The sequence below is a fragment of the Copadichromis virginalis genome, linkage group LG12 (assembly GCF_057382275.1).
Source record: "Copadichromis virginalis isolate Kocher_CV1m ecotype Utaka linkage group LG12, C_Virginalis_male_GT1.1, whole genome shotgun sequence".
Lineage (NCBI taxonomy): Eukaryota > Metazoa > Chordata > Actinopteri > Cichliformes > Cichlidae > Copadichromis > Copadichromis virginalis.
The window spans coordinates 7,626,812-7,643,615 of record NC_140629.1 but is presented as its reverse complement, the minus strand read 5'-3'; the positions used below and the strand labels follow the sequence as shown (position 1 = coordinate 7,643,615).

Sequence of the window (16,804 nt, the reverse complement as noted above, 5' to 3'; positions counted from 1 at the left end):
TGATTACACATGGCAGAAGGACAGTAAGGTCATTATATATACGAGATGCCTTAAATATGCTTTAAATGAGAAAATCAAGTTCCTCTCCTGGCATGAATTAAACCCGTACAGAATGACTTCTATTCACCAGGGATTACATATTTAGAAAACACTCTTTGTGCCTTAAAAACTGGTAACTTTTACTTCACTTTGTATGTGGGTTTTAGCCCTCCATCGCATGCCTGCATTCTGCCACCATGCTCCCTCTGCAGCTAAAAGCAAACCAGACCCCACTCACTCACTAGTTCTCCCGTTACATGGAGGGAGGGAGAGTGGCTGTCCCCACTGCAGCAATGTGTGTTTTAGGTGTGTGTGCTCTAACCCTAACCCCAGTGCTTTTCTGTAAAAAGGAACACAATGTAAAACATATTAAGATGATACTGTATTGCAACAAAAGCTTTCCAGCAAATATTACTTGTTGTCAGCTCAGGTCATATCTTCACCTGTGCCTGCTCTGCTAAAGAAACTAGCTGGCCTTTCAATTGAAGAAACTATCAAACAGCTAATAAAAATCTGTCACTACTGTCAAATGAGTCAAGTTCTCGGTGGATTTAAATTTATCAGTTTAGTTTCTTAGGTTTGTTACTTTAGAAAAACTCACAACTAACATATAGTAATAAATATCATTTTAGGGGCAGTTTTAACCTTTTTTCGAAAGTGCAACACTGATAGATAGGAAAGAGGTGGAGGGAGAGTGAGCATAGTGAACGACATGTAGTAAAGGATCGCAAAAAGAAAAAACACCATATTTTTTCCCCTGGAGAGGTTCTTTAGCCCTTGATGGTCAAAAAAAACAAAAACCAAACCAAACCCAAAAGCTACCTGTTCCAGCTTTGTGAGGTTACCTGTAAGAAAGGGGCAGACATCATAGATTTTGGAGGATGTATCGTTTTCAAGTGTTGGCCGCCTGCAGGCATCTTTGTGTGTTGTCCTCTGTAGATTTCTCTCACCTGCTGACCAGGTAGACATTCAAAGCCTACCAAAAAGCAACATGTCAGGAAAAAATGCTGTGTTTATGACAGGAAATTGTCTGAAGTCCTCTGTACACAATGGTATTATAAAGTCAAATATGAAGCCATCTGTCAGGCAGCTTAAGATTGGCTGGAGTCCTGAAACAGGCTTGTGATCCCAAGCATGTGACAAAATAGTCAAAGTCCAGACCTTAAACTGACTGAGATGATATGGTGAGATCCCCACAAATCTCAATGAACTAAAGCAAAGTCGTAAAGAGTGCAGAGAAGCTGTAAAATTCCTCCACAATGATATGGGACACTTAAATCCTACAGAAATCATGACTTCGGGTTACTGCTCCTAAAGGAGCAAGCTATTGAATCGTGGGTTTTCACAGTACACCCCCATTACACGTCCTGTGAAAGCTCTTCATGACTGTATGCCATGACATGTGCCATCGAAATGTTATTTCTTTTAGTGGGTTTAATACTGTGTTTGACTGATGTATACATGTATTTGGACAATGACACGTTTTTTTGTAAATATTCCAGTTTAATTTAAAATCTACTGTAATCAAGATATGGCTGATTTAAGAGGTTTAACTAAAGTGTCACTTTATTAAAAGGCACAAAAACCAAAAGTTAGAAAGCAAAGAGATAAGCGGTGTTAAAAGAAATGAACAAACTAGTCTAACACTAGTAAGTTAAGGATAAATTGTAAAAACTATTTTTGAACAGGACAAATAGCAAAAATTAAAGGTTTAAAGTTAATTAACAAATGTTGGTTAGGCTAAATTTGTGGATAAAGTGTAAAACATTTTAGCCAAGCTAAAAGATGAAATGTCAAATGGATGAACGGATGAAAACAAAAGTGAGAAAAATGACATTAAAATAACAAAATTACCACAAGTAGTTCAACAGCATTAAATTACATCCAGATGTTTATGGCATCTGGATGTTAGAAGCTATGTTGGCAGCTCATCAACTACATACAAACCTCTGATTTATGCACTCTCTATTAAACATTTAATAAAATAATAATAATAATTTAAAAAAAATCGCTAACAAAAGGTTCATGTCCAGCTGGTAAATAAGAAAAATCTAACTCACCACCCGTGCATCTCCTCTTAGGGCCTGCAGATCTAAAAACAACAAATTACAAGTCTCACTGTGAAACTTCATAAATCCATCAGTTATGTTAATTCACCGAGGATGTCAGGACCTCCGTGTAAGCGTTACCTCATGTGACCACTTCCATTTCTGAACAAGTTTTCTTTTTTCAGGTTCTCAGCAAATGTAACCCGCTTCCTCATCCTCAGTTATACACACAGCAGTATTTCCTGTCCTATATCGGAGAGGTTGCTGGCATCTTTGTCCGCTCGGCACATGTTGCAGCCAGCAGAGCCTATTATTGTGTAACGAAGCCAGCCCTGAAACGCGAGAGTTCCCACTGGGTTCCAATTACAGAGCAGAGGTCTAATATACTTGAACCCAGAGTGTGTCCTCATGAAAAATGTAAAACACAACATTACAAAGCACTCTGTTTACACACTTTATTGAGCATCATGTCCAATATACATTGCATTGACACAAAATGGGGAAAAAAACAACAACAAAAATGAAAAACAAACAAAAAAATTAACAAAAACAAAAAGAATGGCGTTAGGGTGGATTACCTGGACACACCATTTTCAGAGCGTATTGCTTAATGACATTTCAAACGCACCGAATCTGTGCAAATACAGTGAACACCGGTCAGAGGAGGTCATGGTAGGTTAGAAAATTCTGACTTTAAAAGGTAATGTCAACAGCAGTTATGTGATAATCAAGTCTACAGAAATCTACCAACTGTACACATCACATTCACCCAGAATGCACTACCAATGGTATCCTACTGAAACTCACCCCAACTCCCTCAAACCTGATTGCATGCGCCAAAAGATGGTTATAGCTATGTTTCAGTGTCAGTCACAGATCAATACGTTATACAGAGTTCACGTCATCATGGCTTAATATTCAGCAACAACATCATCAATGAGGTGAACAAAAGCCAGTGGTTTCCAGACTCCACCCAAACACAACCTTTTAGTGTTTTTTTAAAATAAAGCCTAAATGGGGGATCGCCTTCAGCCCCCACTTGCTTACACTTTACTAAGCGGCGAGTTAAGTCTCTGTGAAGGATCACAACCCAGATTTAGTAATCGAGTGAAGGTGATAAATTCTAATGAAGTATGTACCGATCAGAACTCAAGATGTTCACAGAAGAGCACTATCCCACAAACTAGCCAAAGTCCTGAAGAGTCTAAGCCCGCGAGTGAATATGAAGCACTAATTGGAAGCCAAATGTGCCACGACAAAACAAGGTAAGAATAACTAGCCTAACTCTACTAAGGAGCCTTTAAAATCCCCCGTATTCCCCAACAGATTAAGAACTCAACCATAAACCTGGTCAAATATGCTATCCGTTTAAATTGAGGTAAGCGCAGATGCCAGTTAATCAGTCCACATGCAGAATAATCACAGCTTAGGCTATTTTCACAGTCTGGATTTGCTTGTCCGTGATTTTCAATAACTTCAACTAAGTGATCATTATCAGACTTCTTTGTTGACGGCGGAGCATTAAGTTTATCTTACTGATTGCTAATCGAGATCCCACTAAAGTTTGATCCTGAGAAGTTGGCACCAACCTCCTGTTACCATTAGCTATGCTTGTCTGAGTCTAAAAATAATAAAACAATAACTCTCAAGGTGCTGCGTAAGCCGTTCCATTTGCATCCATAGCTTAAAACGATACATAACAGAGCTGTTTGAGGGGATCATGCAGGTTGAGAGTCATGGTTTTGAAACTCTTACATGTACTGACACTTGAAGAAAATGCTAACAGAAGGCTTTTTCTCAGAAAATGTGAATACCATAAAAAGTTCTCAACCTGTCCCTCTGAACGAGACGGGGCGAACTGTGAAGCCGACGAAAGGCAACGGTGATTCAATGACAAAATAATCGCATCTACGGACAGAGCTGATGTTGGGCTGTCGTTAATCTATCTCAGTATGAAGCAGGGAGGACAAGTGATGACCTAATGACAACAGGCTTTCATTTTGTTTTACACAATCTTGACCACTAAATTGCATAAGAAACCTGGTATAAAGTAGAAACTGTTCAGCAGCAGATAAAAAAAGGAAGTTAATTTACAGTAGTGACATATTTTACATCATTATTTTTTCTCAAAATAAATTAAATTAAATATACAATTCCAGGTAAGAAACAGGATAATTTTGCTGGTAGGTTTCTCAAATTGGTTCGTCTGGCGGAAAATGACAACCGTTCACAAAAACGTGGTTGAAGCCAACCAACTCCTTTGACTGGCAAAACAAGGGGTGCAAAAGCCTTTTGCTGAATCTTTCCCTCTGAAGGCATTTCCTTTAACTGCAATAAAGAATGAAGTTATTACTTACAGAAGCAAGGTATTCCATGCAAATCTTACTCAGCAGGTCAGTTTGCTTACCCTGGAATTTACAGCTGACTCCTAATCGTATGCCATCTCTTGACTTTTTCTTACACAGCGAGCCACCTTCCTCTTAAATTCTCCATTAGGGTCCTCCCTCCACTCTTTCTGTAGGAAAGGAGAACCAGATTCTTTTACTCACACTTTCTCAAATTACCTAAGCTGCTCAAATAAAAAGGTGGGACTTCCAGCATTTGAAGAATGACATAAATAACTCACCGCAGCATCCACATTAGCTGGTGAGTCGCTGTTGGGGTCTGCGAGCATGGAGATAACACTAATCATGATTGTCTCTACTGTGTGGATCGGAAGCCAGCGTTCTTCGGGCTTTTCATAACCAAACTTATCTTCTCCTGGCTCATGCAGAATTGAGATGCAAACATCGCCGTTCTTTGCAACTGTGGAGACGAATTTCACACATTTTTTGATTACACTTTCAAGTCAGTCGCACGGATCTGTTCAGTAAAAGAAAGTTTATAAATCTATTTATATGCAGGGATCAAGTGATGGCAAAGAAGACTATGTGAGTAAAAGGATCAAAGGGTAAGAAGTGGGTTTACCGTTTGGGTGCCAGATTTCAGTTATGAACCTCATCTTCGGCGGCCGTAGTGGATAATCATAGGGAAAGGTTAGGTATGCTTTGAAAAACCCTCCTTCACTGCAGTGAGAAATACAGGGGGAAAAAGGACAAACACTTGTCAAATGACTGAATTAAATCATCCTTTGTGTTTCTGAATATGTCAACCAAAGACCTTACTTACAAAAGGGTATCTTGTGGACCAATGATCACAACTTCCCATTTATATATGTCATCATCATCTATCAGACCAGCTGAAAAGCCCTCCACGGGGTTCTTATTGAGCTCTGGGAAAAACAGAGGCACAACGTGTATTTTATTCAGTAGCAAAGTGAAAACAGAACTGTAGTACAGAAAGGCCTATCACTAGAAATAGAAGAGAAGTCAACATCCACGGTGTTAACATATTTTGTTGACAGACCCCTACTCTTACTACGTGTTATAAAAGTATCTCTGGATATTCAGAATTTTGGTATCATAACAATCAGTTAAGCTGACATCAACAGTACACAAGTAAAAGAGACTGGGGGTAAAAAAGCGGTAGCAGCTTAATAGAAAACATAAGCTGACATGATGCAGCTGACAAGGTAACCAAGCTCTGGTTTTTCACTTAGGTCAACAAACTTGAGTAAATAAAACCCAGCAGAAATAAACTATTATGACAAACTCATGGCACATAATTTCAGAGGAAAATAAATCTGTGTTGGAGTCCCAGACACTGATTTGGTGGATATCATGTAAACCGCAAGCTCTTTACCCATGTTTTGTTTACTGATGCTGACACACTTCACTGTGGGAAGTATCTGACATCTGTGAATTCACAAAGAGCAGGTGACTAAAAATGAATCAGCAACAAGTACTATATACACTCAACTGAGCTAACTGAATTTTCCCGAGCCACTGAGAAACCGACCCACACAAGGCATCACGATGAATATCTCAGTTTTTCAATATGGCATGTGCTTGAAGCACTCTTTTAACCTTGGTCTTATAGGAAATAGATCAATCTTACACTCTGGTTCCATGGGAGCAGTCTGTTGCTAAGGACTGAAGAAACAGAAAAATTACTTTCCACATCCATTCATTTTAAAGCCTTAATTATACTTTGTGTCTGTAAGCATGCTAGAGTCCTGCCAATTTTTTGTAACAGCGTGGACGTCCACAGAAAATCTACAATACAATGCACCAACAACACATACAGCCCACAGAAAGGACTTGATGAAGTCTTCGAAAAATATAACAGGAACTTGACCACTGACCTGTGGTTTTCCTCATTTGATGTCATATATAATATATATTCATAATAAAGATGACCAAATTATGTCAGCATATGTACAAGGGTTCACACTGATTTAAATGCTCCGTTTCAGACAGTTGTCTTTGGCTTTTTTTGGGGGGGGGGGGTTTAATAACTCTTAGCTCTGTGTTATGTCATTGAGAGGTGATAATATGGCCCTAATATGGCTAAACAAATAAAATGAATACAAACATGGGAACTATGGGAAGACAATAGATGAACCTTTACTTCGCAGTTGAGCAAAAACTGAAAATCCATAAATTTTCATTTGAACAACCTGTTTACAGAATCTAATCGTGATGTCCAAAAATAATGAAGATTGCTGATATGAATCACTGACTTGAAAAGAAAAACTGCATCAAACACTGTCAATGATTCATTCCCCACACACAGAGTAACTAATATTTGTATGTGATGGTCAGCTGGTGCAAAATCCCAAATCACTTGTGTAACTGGATGCTGTCATGTTAATACGGCATGCTATATACAAACATACATAGCACTTGTGTTTGTCATGTGCTGAAACTGAACTCACAAAATGTGTTACTTTAGCTAAATGGACCAGTTTGACTGCAGTGTATTAACACTGAATTAATATAATTTACATGATTAAGACTGCACGATGTTGTTTTTTAGTGATCCACGACAGATTTCATCACCTGATCTTGAATGCTGCATTAAGTTCTTTTACCCTATCCTATCGGGTAAATTATAATTGAATTACAGCATTAAAGTCATTAAATGAAAAGCTGCACCTCATATAGCAAAGTGTTGACTGAGGTATTGGTTTACTTTTAAAAGATGAGAACTGAAGGAACTGGACAGTCACGCAGCTGCAAACCAAACTTTATACCACGGGTTTTAAAGACTCGTGAGATCCATGTGTCATTTACAGGGCACAACAGCAATAAAATCAACTATGTCTCTGCAAAGACTTCAAAAGGAGAACGATAAGAGTTTCAGCATTGAGGGCTTGAATACTAATATAGATTGCCTCCCGCGTTAGACTCTGGGCCATATTTGATATCAGAAACGTTAGATTGTATCTTAAATGGCTATATTATGGATTTGTAATTTCAATCAAGCGGTTACTAATGTATTGGTATATAGATCTATGAAATCCTTGCGGTGCACAGCGCTACCATTAACAATGCTAAAGTGTTTAGAGCAGATGAGTGTCTGGTTGATTATTCCTTTGTTCCGTTAGCTAACTAATGCCCAACTTGCTAGCAAATGCTAGCTAGACTGGTCCTGCAATGTGTTGTTTGAGGTGTTTTTGAGCTCAGTATACTTCAAAATTATGTATTTATTCACAACACAGGTAAGCTATTCAAAGCTGCTTAGCCACACACTCAGCTAGACTGATAAAGGAACCCATTATGCTGTTCGGCTACCTTTCTGAGCTTACTTCTACTGCGTAAACACAGCTTTGCCAAGCCACAAAAAAAGCTAACGTTAGCTGCTAAGGTATAGAGCCTTTATGTCGGCTCTATTTGCTTAGTTTTACATTATTATTACCTGCCAGTTGTTTTCGAAGAAGCAATGCTGATTGTTCGGTCATGGTATGCCCGCGCAGTTGAAAAAAAGCACTCCGTGTAGACAAACACTTTACGAAGAGAAGAGCTAAACCCGAACAAACCGAGCTAAGATCTTAGTACTGCCCGTGCCTGCTGCTGATTTCCCTCTGTGTTTTGACACAAGCCTGAGCTGTACGCATGCGCGCCTGCGGTCGACTGTGTTTATGCGTGGCTTCAAAGCAACATTTGATCAAGACAAATCAACAAGCAACAAACTGGAAAACTGTATCAGTCTTGTACTGCAGCGAAATCAAAATTCAAAATTCGCCAATGCGTTCGTGGAGAGATGTGTAGAGTTGATTCAATAAGACTGTAGCGTAATGAGACTGGTAAATGTCGCAGAAGGTCGATTCTGTTAATCTGGACTTGCGTTTTCAGTGGGAGAAACGTTTCGTCATCCATCCACTTCTTCTGTCTCAGTTGACTGCAGGATTCCCGAACCTTATAAACACTACAGTTGCACAATGACTGAAACCAGCCCACGGAATGAACAATGGGCTGTGAGGTCAATTCCTTGATCATTAATATGCAAATTCTCATGACCATTGATTGAAGCCCATTGATTAATAGCCATAAGTACCATTCGCAGAGAGTTGGGGAATGGCTGCAATCACAGCATTGTAAGATGGTGAAAGTACCCTTTAGGCCCCCTCCTCAGTTCAGAGATGGTCTTTCTCTTTTCACGTAAATGGCCTTCTTGACTTCCGCTCAAGTGTTCCTCCCTGTCCAGGATGTGTACATCCTCATCATTGAAAGAGTGTCCACTGGCTCATAAATGTGTACCAACCCCACCCCCGACCAAATCACCATTTGGATTCCCCATCTGATGTCAGTTCTCAGGGAGACTATGATTGTTAGTGAGTGTTTTCTCTTTTCAAATAGCCACAGACACCTTTTTGTGATTATTTACACTGATTGATTGTTGTTTATTGTACAGTTTATTATCGTTATTGTTGTGTGGTTTGTAGCCTTACTGAAGTCTATTAGGTTGTGGTTTTGGCAGTCTCAGTCCAACCTAAATATTGGTTGGGGGAACCGATGTGCAAACTTTTTTTTTGATGAGCATCATTTAGACGTAGTGGCGGCTCATTGCCTGGATTAAGTCAGCAAAATTAGGTATGAGCATCTTTCAGCAAGTAACATTTGGCAGTTTAATGCAACTGAAATGCAACGTTACATTGTTATGTTCAATTAAAATTATCTTAAAATTCACCCAGTTATCTCTGTTTCATGTTGTCCTTTCACTTGCCCTTTTTACACTCAACACGTGATCACACAAACAAGTGCAGTGCCTGAACAATTATAATGTAAAACATCACCTCAACACAACACCAAAGGTGTCCCAGTTTACCTGAGTTCACCCAAGTAACAATGCTTATTCAAGTCGTATCTTTATAGACAACTCTTAAGCAGGGGCACTTCAGAATATTTTTAAAAGGGTAGCCATATGGGGACCACTAAAATATTGGGGTAGCACACCAAAAACAAAATTTCCAGTTTTATTATGCTGTTGTCAATATAGGTTACTAGAAAAAGATGGCAGAGATGGATTTCCTGCTATTAAACTTGATTTCACTGAAAACAGGCACATATGAAAACCATATGTGTGGATTTCAAATAATATTTTGAAATCCACTACTGGAAAGTTAATAAGCTACCATGTGTACACATCTAAAAAAAAATCTGATGATATATTAAGCTCACAATCCTTACTAAATATGTGTATCACCATATGGGCCCCCAAACCTAGTATCAGCTGATCTTGTGCATTAAAGAGGACCTGTTATACTTGTTTCCAGCTCCATTAAGAGTTCAAAATAATCTTTATTTGTATTATAGTGGGGCTCACTGCTACCTTCATTATATTTCATCCACTATCTCAAAATTAGCATATAGGGTAGTCTGAAGCCTGAGTTTTTGACTCATATTTTAATATTAGATTAGCGATAATGTAAACTGTTTTAATATATTATAATTATATCATACACTTTTATTACAGAATTTTGAAATAGCGTGATTTGATAAAACACGACTGTTTAAGTCAATAGTTGAAACAAAAATTTCCAACTATTTTAAAAACTGCTGCAGCAAAAACAAACATGATGCATTCAAAGGTATCGCGACATGTGCGATTCGATAAATTTAGAATAATTAAATAAAGACGCCTTGGTCTGTAAAATATTTCGTAAAATGTAACTTCTCATCTAACGTCCCTAAGATAAAAGTAAAGTCGATAAAATACTTATTTTACTCAACATCAAAGATTTCACAGGCAGGTTTTTATTTCAAAGTTTTGAAAATATACGAGCTTTTGAAGAGCATTTAAACGCAGCACTATGCGGAAGGAAGGTCAGCCGTTGGACGTCTTATGCGTCAGATGCTAGCTAACATTAGCCGTTCCAGAGCCCAAACTTTTAACCTGAGCCGGAAACCTACAGCGAGCCCTTCAAATAATCCAAAATGAATGTAATAGATTATGTGCGGGATATGGCTGCAGCAGGCCTTTACTCTAATGTCCGGATTTTGAGTAGTTTGTTGCTGACGATGAGCAACAACAATCCGTAAGTCGTGTCTGAGCGGGAACCGTCTAATTCCCGAAGACTGCTTTTCCACACCAGTGGTAGCGATAGCCCCAACCTAACTAGTCAACATCAGCTAACATTATTATTTCTACCGAAGCTTTTCATTATCCACTCATTATTGGATAGTGTTTAAATGCGAGTGCAATTTAAATTATATACAGTACAGTGTGTGTACTCCTTCACGATATAGTCGCATCTACAAGCGTATGCGCTTAACAATGCTACTATGAAATAGCTTGAAATTTAACTAGTATTGCATTAGAAAACTTGTCGTTGTCTTACCCATTCATACTTTTGACACTTTAGAGTGACTGACTTAAAAACTGTAGCTATGTAGGACAATTTTTATGAGTTTTGCATTGATGTTTCTTCGTGTGTCATTCAGTTTTAATGGTTTTCCTCAGTCTGAGCACTTAATTGTTGGTGTGTTTTTAATGGAAGGGAGCTGTTCTCGCCGGCTCAGAAGTACCAGCTGCTGGTTTACCATGCTGATGCCATCTTCCATGACAAAGAGTATCGCAACGCTGCCTGCAAATACAGCATGGCTCTGCAACAGAAAAAGGTGCTCAGCAAAACATCAAAAGTTCGTACTTCAACTGGTGGAGCTGCTTCTAACATACAGGCACAGGTGTGTTTGACAATTTCCTGTAATCAAAAACAAACTGAAATCTATAATAGCATTTTGGTCACCTGTTGTTGTTTTTTTTATTATTCTTTATTTAAAATTTGATATAGAAATCTTTGGCTTGACTTGACACAGAATTGAACATTAGGTTTGCTGATGCTGAACATCTCTCCCGAATTTTTGACTTTTTCCGTAGTAATTAAAGGTTGCCTTTCTGAAACATTTAATAACTACATTAGATAAAGTTTGACAGGAGTAATGTAGATCCTCGTCAGCCACTAAAATTCTGGTAATGTGAGTCGTGACTTTACCTGTAGTTGTGATTTTTTTTTTTTTTTTTTAATTTTGTTATACATAATGTTTACAAAATTTTGCGACACTAAAATCTCTTTTACTTTACTTTCACACAATGTAAATCTAAGCCTTTCATCCTTCCAGTGATTTAAGGCTTAAAATGCTTTAAATGTAAAGATGCTTTTACATGTCCTGCAGCACCATATGTATATCCAGAGAACAGGATGACTGGTTAGAATAATGTTCATCTACAATGAATGTTGTCTTTCAGAGTTTGCCTTCAGAGATTGAGGTAAAGTACAAAATAGCTGAGTGCTACACCATTCTGAAACTGGATAAAGACGCCATTGCAGTGCTCGATGGGATACCATCCAGACAGAGGACTCCGAAGGTACAGTCTGTTAACACAGTGACTGTCAATCACTGTTTACCTCATGCTTTAGTTTTATGTATTTATTTTTTATAGTAACTGATTAGACTAGTAACTGTGTGAATTCAAATAGCTGCTTTAGAACTAAATAATGAATGCACCTACAAGTTCAGGTTTTGTAACAATTCAGCAGTAGTTGTTTTAAAGTAAAATCACCTAAGTAAAAACTAGGAGTATGAAATCTGTTAATTGGAAATGGTGTGACAGTTGCAGTTTGAAGTCAAAGACTGGTCTACAGTCAAAATACGACTGAAATAAATCTTAACAAACTTTACGAAAATTGGTTCACTGATGCTAAAATTTGTTAGTTGGTTGGTTTTCATGATATTCTAGGGCAGTGGTTCCCAAACTTCTTTTGCTGGGCCCCCCTTTGTTTTACAAGAAAAACCTTCGCGCTATCAATACATTTTTCAAAAAGTGCTTCTCTGTGCAAAATGGGTTCAGAAACATAAACAACTGTGGGATACTGTTTGTCCGTGATTTGAAGTGGGGGAACAAATTACGGCGGGATCAGCCTGATATTATTTGTATCCCACTGTAACTTTACTGTATAAAGAGCTAACATCTCCAAAATTTCAGGAGTAGTTAGTCATTACAAGAAGCGTTTGTGAACTAAAAATCAAGAATGTGGGATACTGTTTGTCCGGGATTTGGAGAGCCCAGCGCGTGCTCCCGACACAGGGAAAACTAATTCTGTCGCAGAGACCTACCTTGGCACTTGTGCAGGTGAAGCCAAAGGGAAGATATGCTTCACCATATTTTCTAGTCTTTGGCATGGAAGGAAGTTGGTTTGGAAACATATTTGGCGACGCTTCATCTCCCGTCAAAAAACCTGTCCATTATGCTAGCAGTGTCCAAGCATTCTTTTTTTTTTTTTTTTTTTTTTTTTTCCCCTTTTCATACTGGGCCCCACACTTTGGGAACCTCTGTGCTAGGGTATCAGTTATAAGAACAGAAGTCATTAATTGAAATCAGAAATTACCTACATTGATTCTGACCCCTGAATTCTGGCAAATTTAGGCCCAAAGCAGTGTTGGATACTAGTTTTCAGAGCTCCACTTTTCCTAAGTTATTCATCCAGTTTTGTTGAAATGGGGCTCATATGATATGGAACTGTATGAAGCTCTATTTAACCTTTTGAAACCAGTTCAAGTGCAGTAACTTGTATAAGGTGTAGTAATTACCTTTTGTATTCCTTCCTGCCTCAGATCAACATGATGCTAGCTAACCTGTACAGGAAAGCTGGACAGGAGCGATCTGCTGTGACGAGTTACAAAGAGGTCCTCAGACAGTGCCCTCTTGCCTTGGATGCAATCATTGGTACGCATGTTCACTGTAGACTCTGTAATCCCATAAGCAGCACTTCATCTGCTAAGATGTTTGTACCTGCAGTGCTCTCCTATGTCCATGCCACTTTAAAACAAACAAACAAAAAAACCCTTCTGCTTGGATTTAGCATCTCTTTTAAATAATTGAAAAATGTGTTTTTCCTTTAGGTCTTCTTTCTCTGTCAGTCAAAGGAGCCGAGGTGGCTTCCATGACTATGGATGCGATCCAGAGTATCCCCAACCTTGACTGGCTGTCTGTTTGGATCAAAGCGTACGCCTTCATACATGCAGGGGATAACCAGAGAGCTATTAATACCATTTGGTGAGCAAAGCAATAATGATTTGTACACAGTGAGTGAATATTGCGAGCCGTGTTTTGTGACAGTCTTAACTTCCTCCCTGAAACACTCTCAGCTCTTTGGAAAAGAAATCACTTTTGCGGGACAACGTGGACCTCCTGGTGAGCCTGGCAGATGTCTATTTCAGAGCAGGTGACACGAAAAATGCAATTCTCAAATTTGAACAAGCCCAGATGTTGGACCCTTACCTCATCAAAGGTGTGTTACAGGAGAGAACGTTTTGACTTACACATGTATTTTGTAGTTGATGACAGTTTTAATATCAGAATCTGTGTGTCACACAAGTCTAAGTAGCCTTAATAAAGACAGATTTGGAAACATGTTTGCTTTTTCAGGTATGGATGTTTATGGCTACCTGATGGCCCGTGAGGGACACCTGGAGGATGTTGAAGTCTTGGGAGGTCGATTATTTAATATATCTGATCAGCACGCTGAACCGTGGGTGATCTCTGGGTGAGTAGTCTTACTTTTCTCAGACAAAATCTCTCTCATGTAATTTCCGTGTTTTATATCATTAAACTTTTCAATGTGCGGTGTTCAGATGTCACAGTTTTTATAGCAAGCGTTACTCCCGGGCTCTCTACCTGGGAGCCAAGGCCATCCAGCTGAACAGCAATAGTGTTCAGGCACTGCTGCTGAAGGGTGCGGCACTGAGAAACATGGGCCGAGTTCAGGAAGCAATCATCCATTTCAGAGAGGCCATGCGTTTGGCACCCTGCCGCCTTGACTGCTATGAAGGTAGGCTTACTTTTAGCTTTTTTTTCTTTCTTTTTTTGGCTCTTCAGATTGTTTTTGTTTCGTTTGCAATAACAAAGTATTAATGACTCCAGGTTTAATTGACTGTTATCTGGCATCCAATGGGATTCGTGAGGCTATGGGAATGGCTAACAACATCTATAAGACTTTAGGAGCCAATGCACAGACTCTGACCATCCTCGCCACAGTGTGTCTGGAAGACCCAGTGACTCAGGAGAAAGCCAAAACCCTTTTAGACAAGGCACTGGCCCAGAGACCTGACTACACCAAGGCTGTGGTCAAGAAGGCTGAACTCCTCAGTACGTACAGCAAAAAAGACTCTTAAGTATTTCTGTTTTCCTCCTTTCCCCAATGATAAATAAATCTACAGTTTAATGACTTGAAGGGAGGAAAAAAGGAGCTTCACATACAGATGAGATGAAATTGTTGCTTTTGCTTTTTTTTTTCTTGCTTGAAGGCCGGGAACAGAAATATGAAGAAGGGATCGCTCTCCTGCGGAACGCCTTGGCCAATCAAAGTGACTGTGTCCTGCACAGGATGCTGGGAGATTTCCTGGTGGCGGTCAATGATTACCAAGAAGCCATGGACCAGTACAGTATAGCATTAAGGTAAACACTGATTATTGATCCTGGGAAAATGCTGTCATAAAATCTAGTAAGTATTTTTTATGAATTTAACACTGTATGGTTTTCTGTCCTAAGCCTGGATCCCAATGACCAGAAATCATTAGAAGGCATGCAGAAGATGGAGAAGGAGGAGAGCCCCACAGACGCCACAGTGGAGCTGGATGGTGACGACATGGAAGGCAGCGGGGAGGACGGCGATCTTGAGGGCAGTGACAGTGAGGCGGCTCAGTGGGCCGATCAGGAACAGTGGTTTGGTATGCAGTGACTCCGGTCCACTGACAGACGCTCTGTCAGTATCACACGGCAGCCCACGGGAAGCCTTCAGCCATGAGGGCTGTCAGACGGAACAAGACGAAGGTTGTACTGCATGTTTAACCTCCGTGATCTCCGAGGTTATTGCCAACCTAAAGACGACAACACGGCTAAGACCTTAAATACAACAATTAATGCTTGCGCCCCTGGATGAACTGATGCTCAACTTTGCAGTACAGCTACAGGAAGCCGTCAGAACTTTTATTAAAATGCAGCTTGATGCAGAACTCCAGTCATTTTTTTTCTTTTTTCTTTTTTGACCCCAATGCTGTTTCCCATCAGTCTGACAGTCTCAGCAGTGTCACTCTGAGGTCTGATGCATAGCATTATAAATCCAGGAATCACCCAAAGTTCTTATATTACCTTGTCTATTTGTGCACCCTTCTTGCCTGCCAGCCAGTTCACAATACACCACAAAGACATTTAAAAATAAAAAAGACTTTATTTATAGTGAGTCATGTATCCTGCATTGAGAGGTTGTTCCCAGGAATGGAGGATGCAAGTAAATGAGCAGCTGAAGTTTGTTTAAAATTAGACGGTGATTCAGTAAACTGTGGTTTGAAGTTTAAAAAAAAAAAAATGACTGGAGTTACTATGACTTGTGTAATATTTTTATTTTGGGACACGTTTACCACAAAGGAGGCAGTGGGTGGGTGTTGAAGTGTCACAATAAAGGTCACACATATACCAGAAGTGACATTGAATTTCTGCTGCTCTTTAAAATCTGTATGAATTTTCTAAAACCTGTTTTTGTGTCATGTAATAGTTCAGCTTATTTGTGTGTGTGTGTTTGTGTCGTCCATTAGGTCTGCCTTCTGTATCAAAATAACATAACTTGGAATATTTTAGTTTATCATTTCAAAACAAAACTTTATAGTATTTTGTACATATTTTTAAAATGTATAATAAAATAATGAAACACCTGATGTGCACAGAGCTGTTTCTAAAGTCATCCCACTTGCTTATAAATTATCATCACCAGGTGATCAGTGTGTTCATTCTCTCTTCCATATCTCTGCTCAGTCAGAGGGCGAAGAAGCAAAAACAGCTCAACAGGGTACATTCATGGACCCACAATGAACAGTAAGCAAATAAGTTACCAAACACATTAAAGTTGAGGTGATTGAATAGGTGATGCTTTATTTTGAAAATCCTAAGGCTTCTTCCGCTCTGCTCTAGCTGTGCAGGAGGGGTTTCAAATGGAGTGTGTCAGGGGGGCTGGATTTAAGGTGGACTCTGGAGTCTCACTAAATATTTGCACAAGGGTGCTCACACATTCCTCCAAAACTGCACATTTTCTTTTTATTAGCTTAATCTTTATTTTGAAAATCATTTCCTTTATTTCATAAAATAGTTTTTCCTCACATTTAGGTTAGTTTTAGAGTAAAATTTATTTTAACAGGCTTGGGTCAGATACGCAGTGGGATGAGATGCTGAAACACATTAATTCAAATGTTGATTCACATCCCTTCCCTTTGTTCAGTTCCAGCTGCTTCATATTTCCAGCCAGCATCAGGATCACAGCTGCGTCGAGATCATTCCTAAAA

The 16,804-nt window shown here is 39.2% G+C and overlaps 2 protein-coding genes across 2 annotated transcripts; one reads left to right on the top strand and one right to left on the bottom strand.

The window, feature by feature from the left end:
- Positions 1-2,528: 2,528 nt before the first annotated feature.
- LOC146696435 (ubiquitin-conjugating enzyme E2 G1-like) lies at positions 2,529-8,079 on the bottom strand. The gene is made up of 6 exons (XM_085474567.1): positions 7,887-8,079; positions 5,256-5,358; positions 5,055-5,152; positions 4,714-4,892; positions 4,495-4,602; positions 2,529-4,415 (listed from the first exon to the last, which is right to left on the bottom strand). The coding sequence occupies exons 1-5, from the start codon at positions 7,927-7,929 to the stop codon at positions 4,516-4,518; spliced, it is 510 nt and encodes a 169-aa protein (XP_085330693.1). The 5' UTR covers positions 7,930-8,079; the 3' UTR covers positions 2,529-4,415; positions 4,495-4,515.
- Positions 8,080-10,286: 2,207 nt separating this feature from the next.
- Positions 10,287-16,183, top strand: anapc7 (anaphase promoting complex subunit 7). Its single transcript, XM_085474562.1, has 11 exons — positions 10,287-10,506; positions 10,969-11,155; positions 11,718-11,837; positions 13,085-13,196; positions 13,373-13,526; positions 13,619-13,761; positions 13,899-14,016; positions 14,105-14,301; positions 14,394-14,618; positions 14,777-14,927; positions 15,021-16,183. The coding sequence occupies exons 1-11, from the start codon at positions 10,406-10,408 to the stop codon at positions 15,208-15,210; spliced, it is 1,698 nt and encodes a 565-aa protein (XP_085330688.1). The 5' UTR covers positions 10,287-10,405; the 3' UTR covers positions 15,211-16,183.
- Positions 16,184-16,804: the final 621 nt, after the last annotated feature.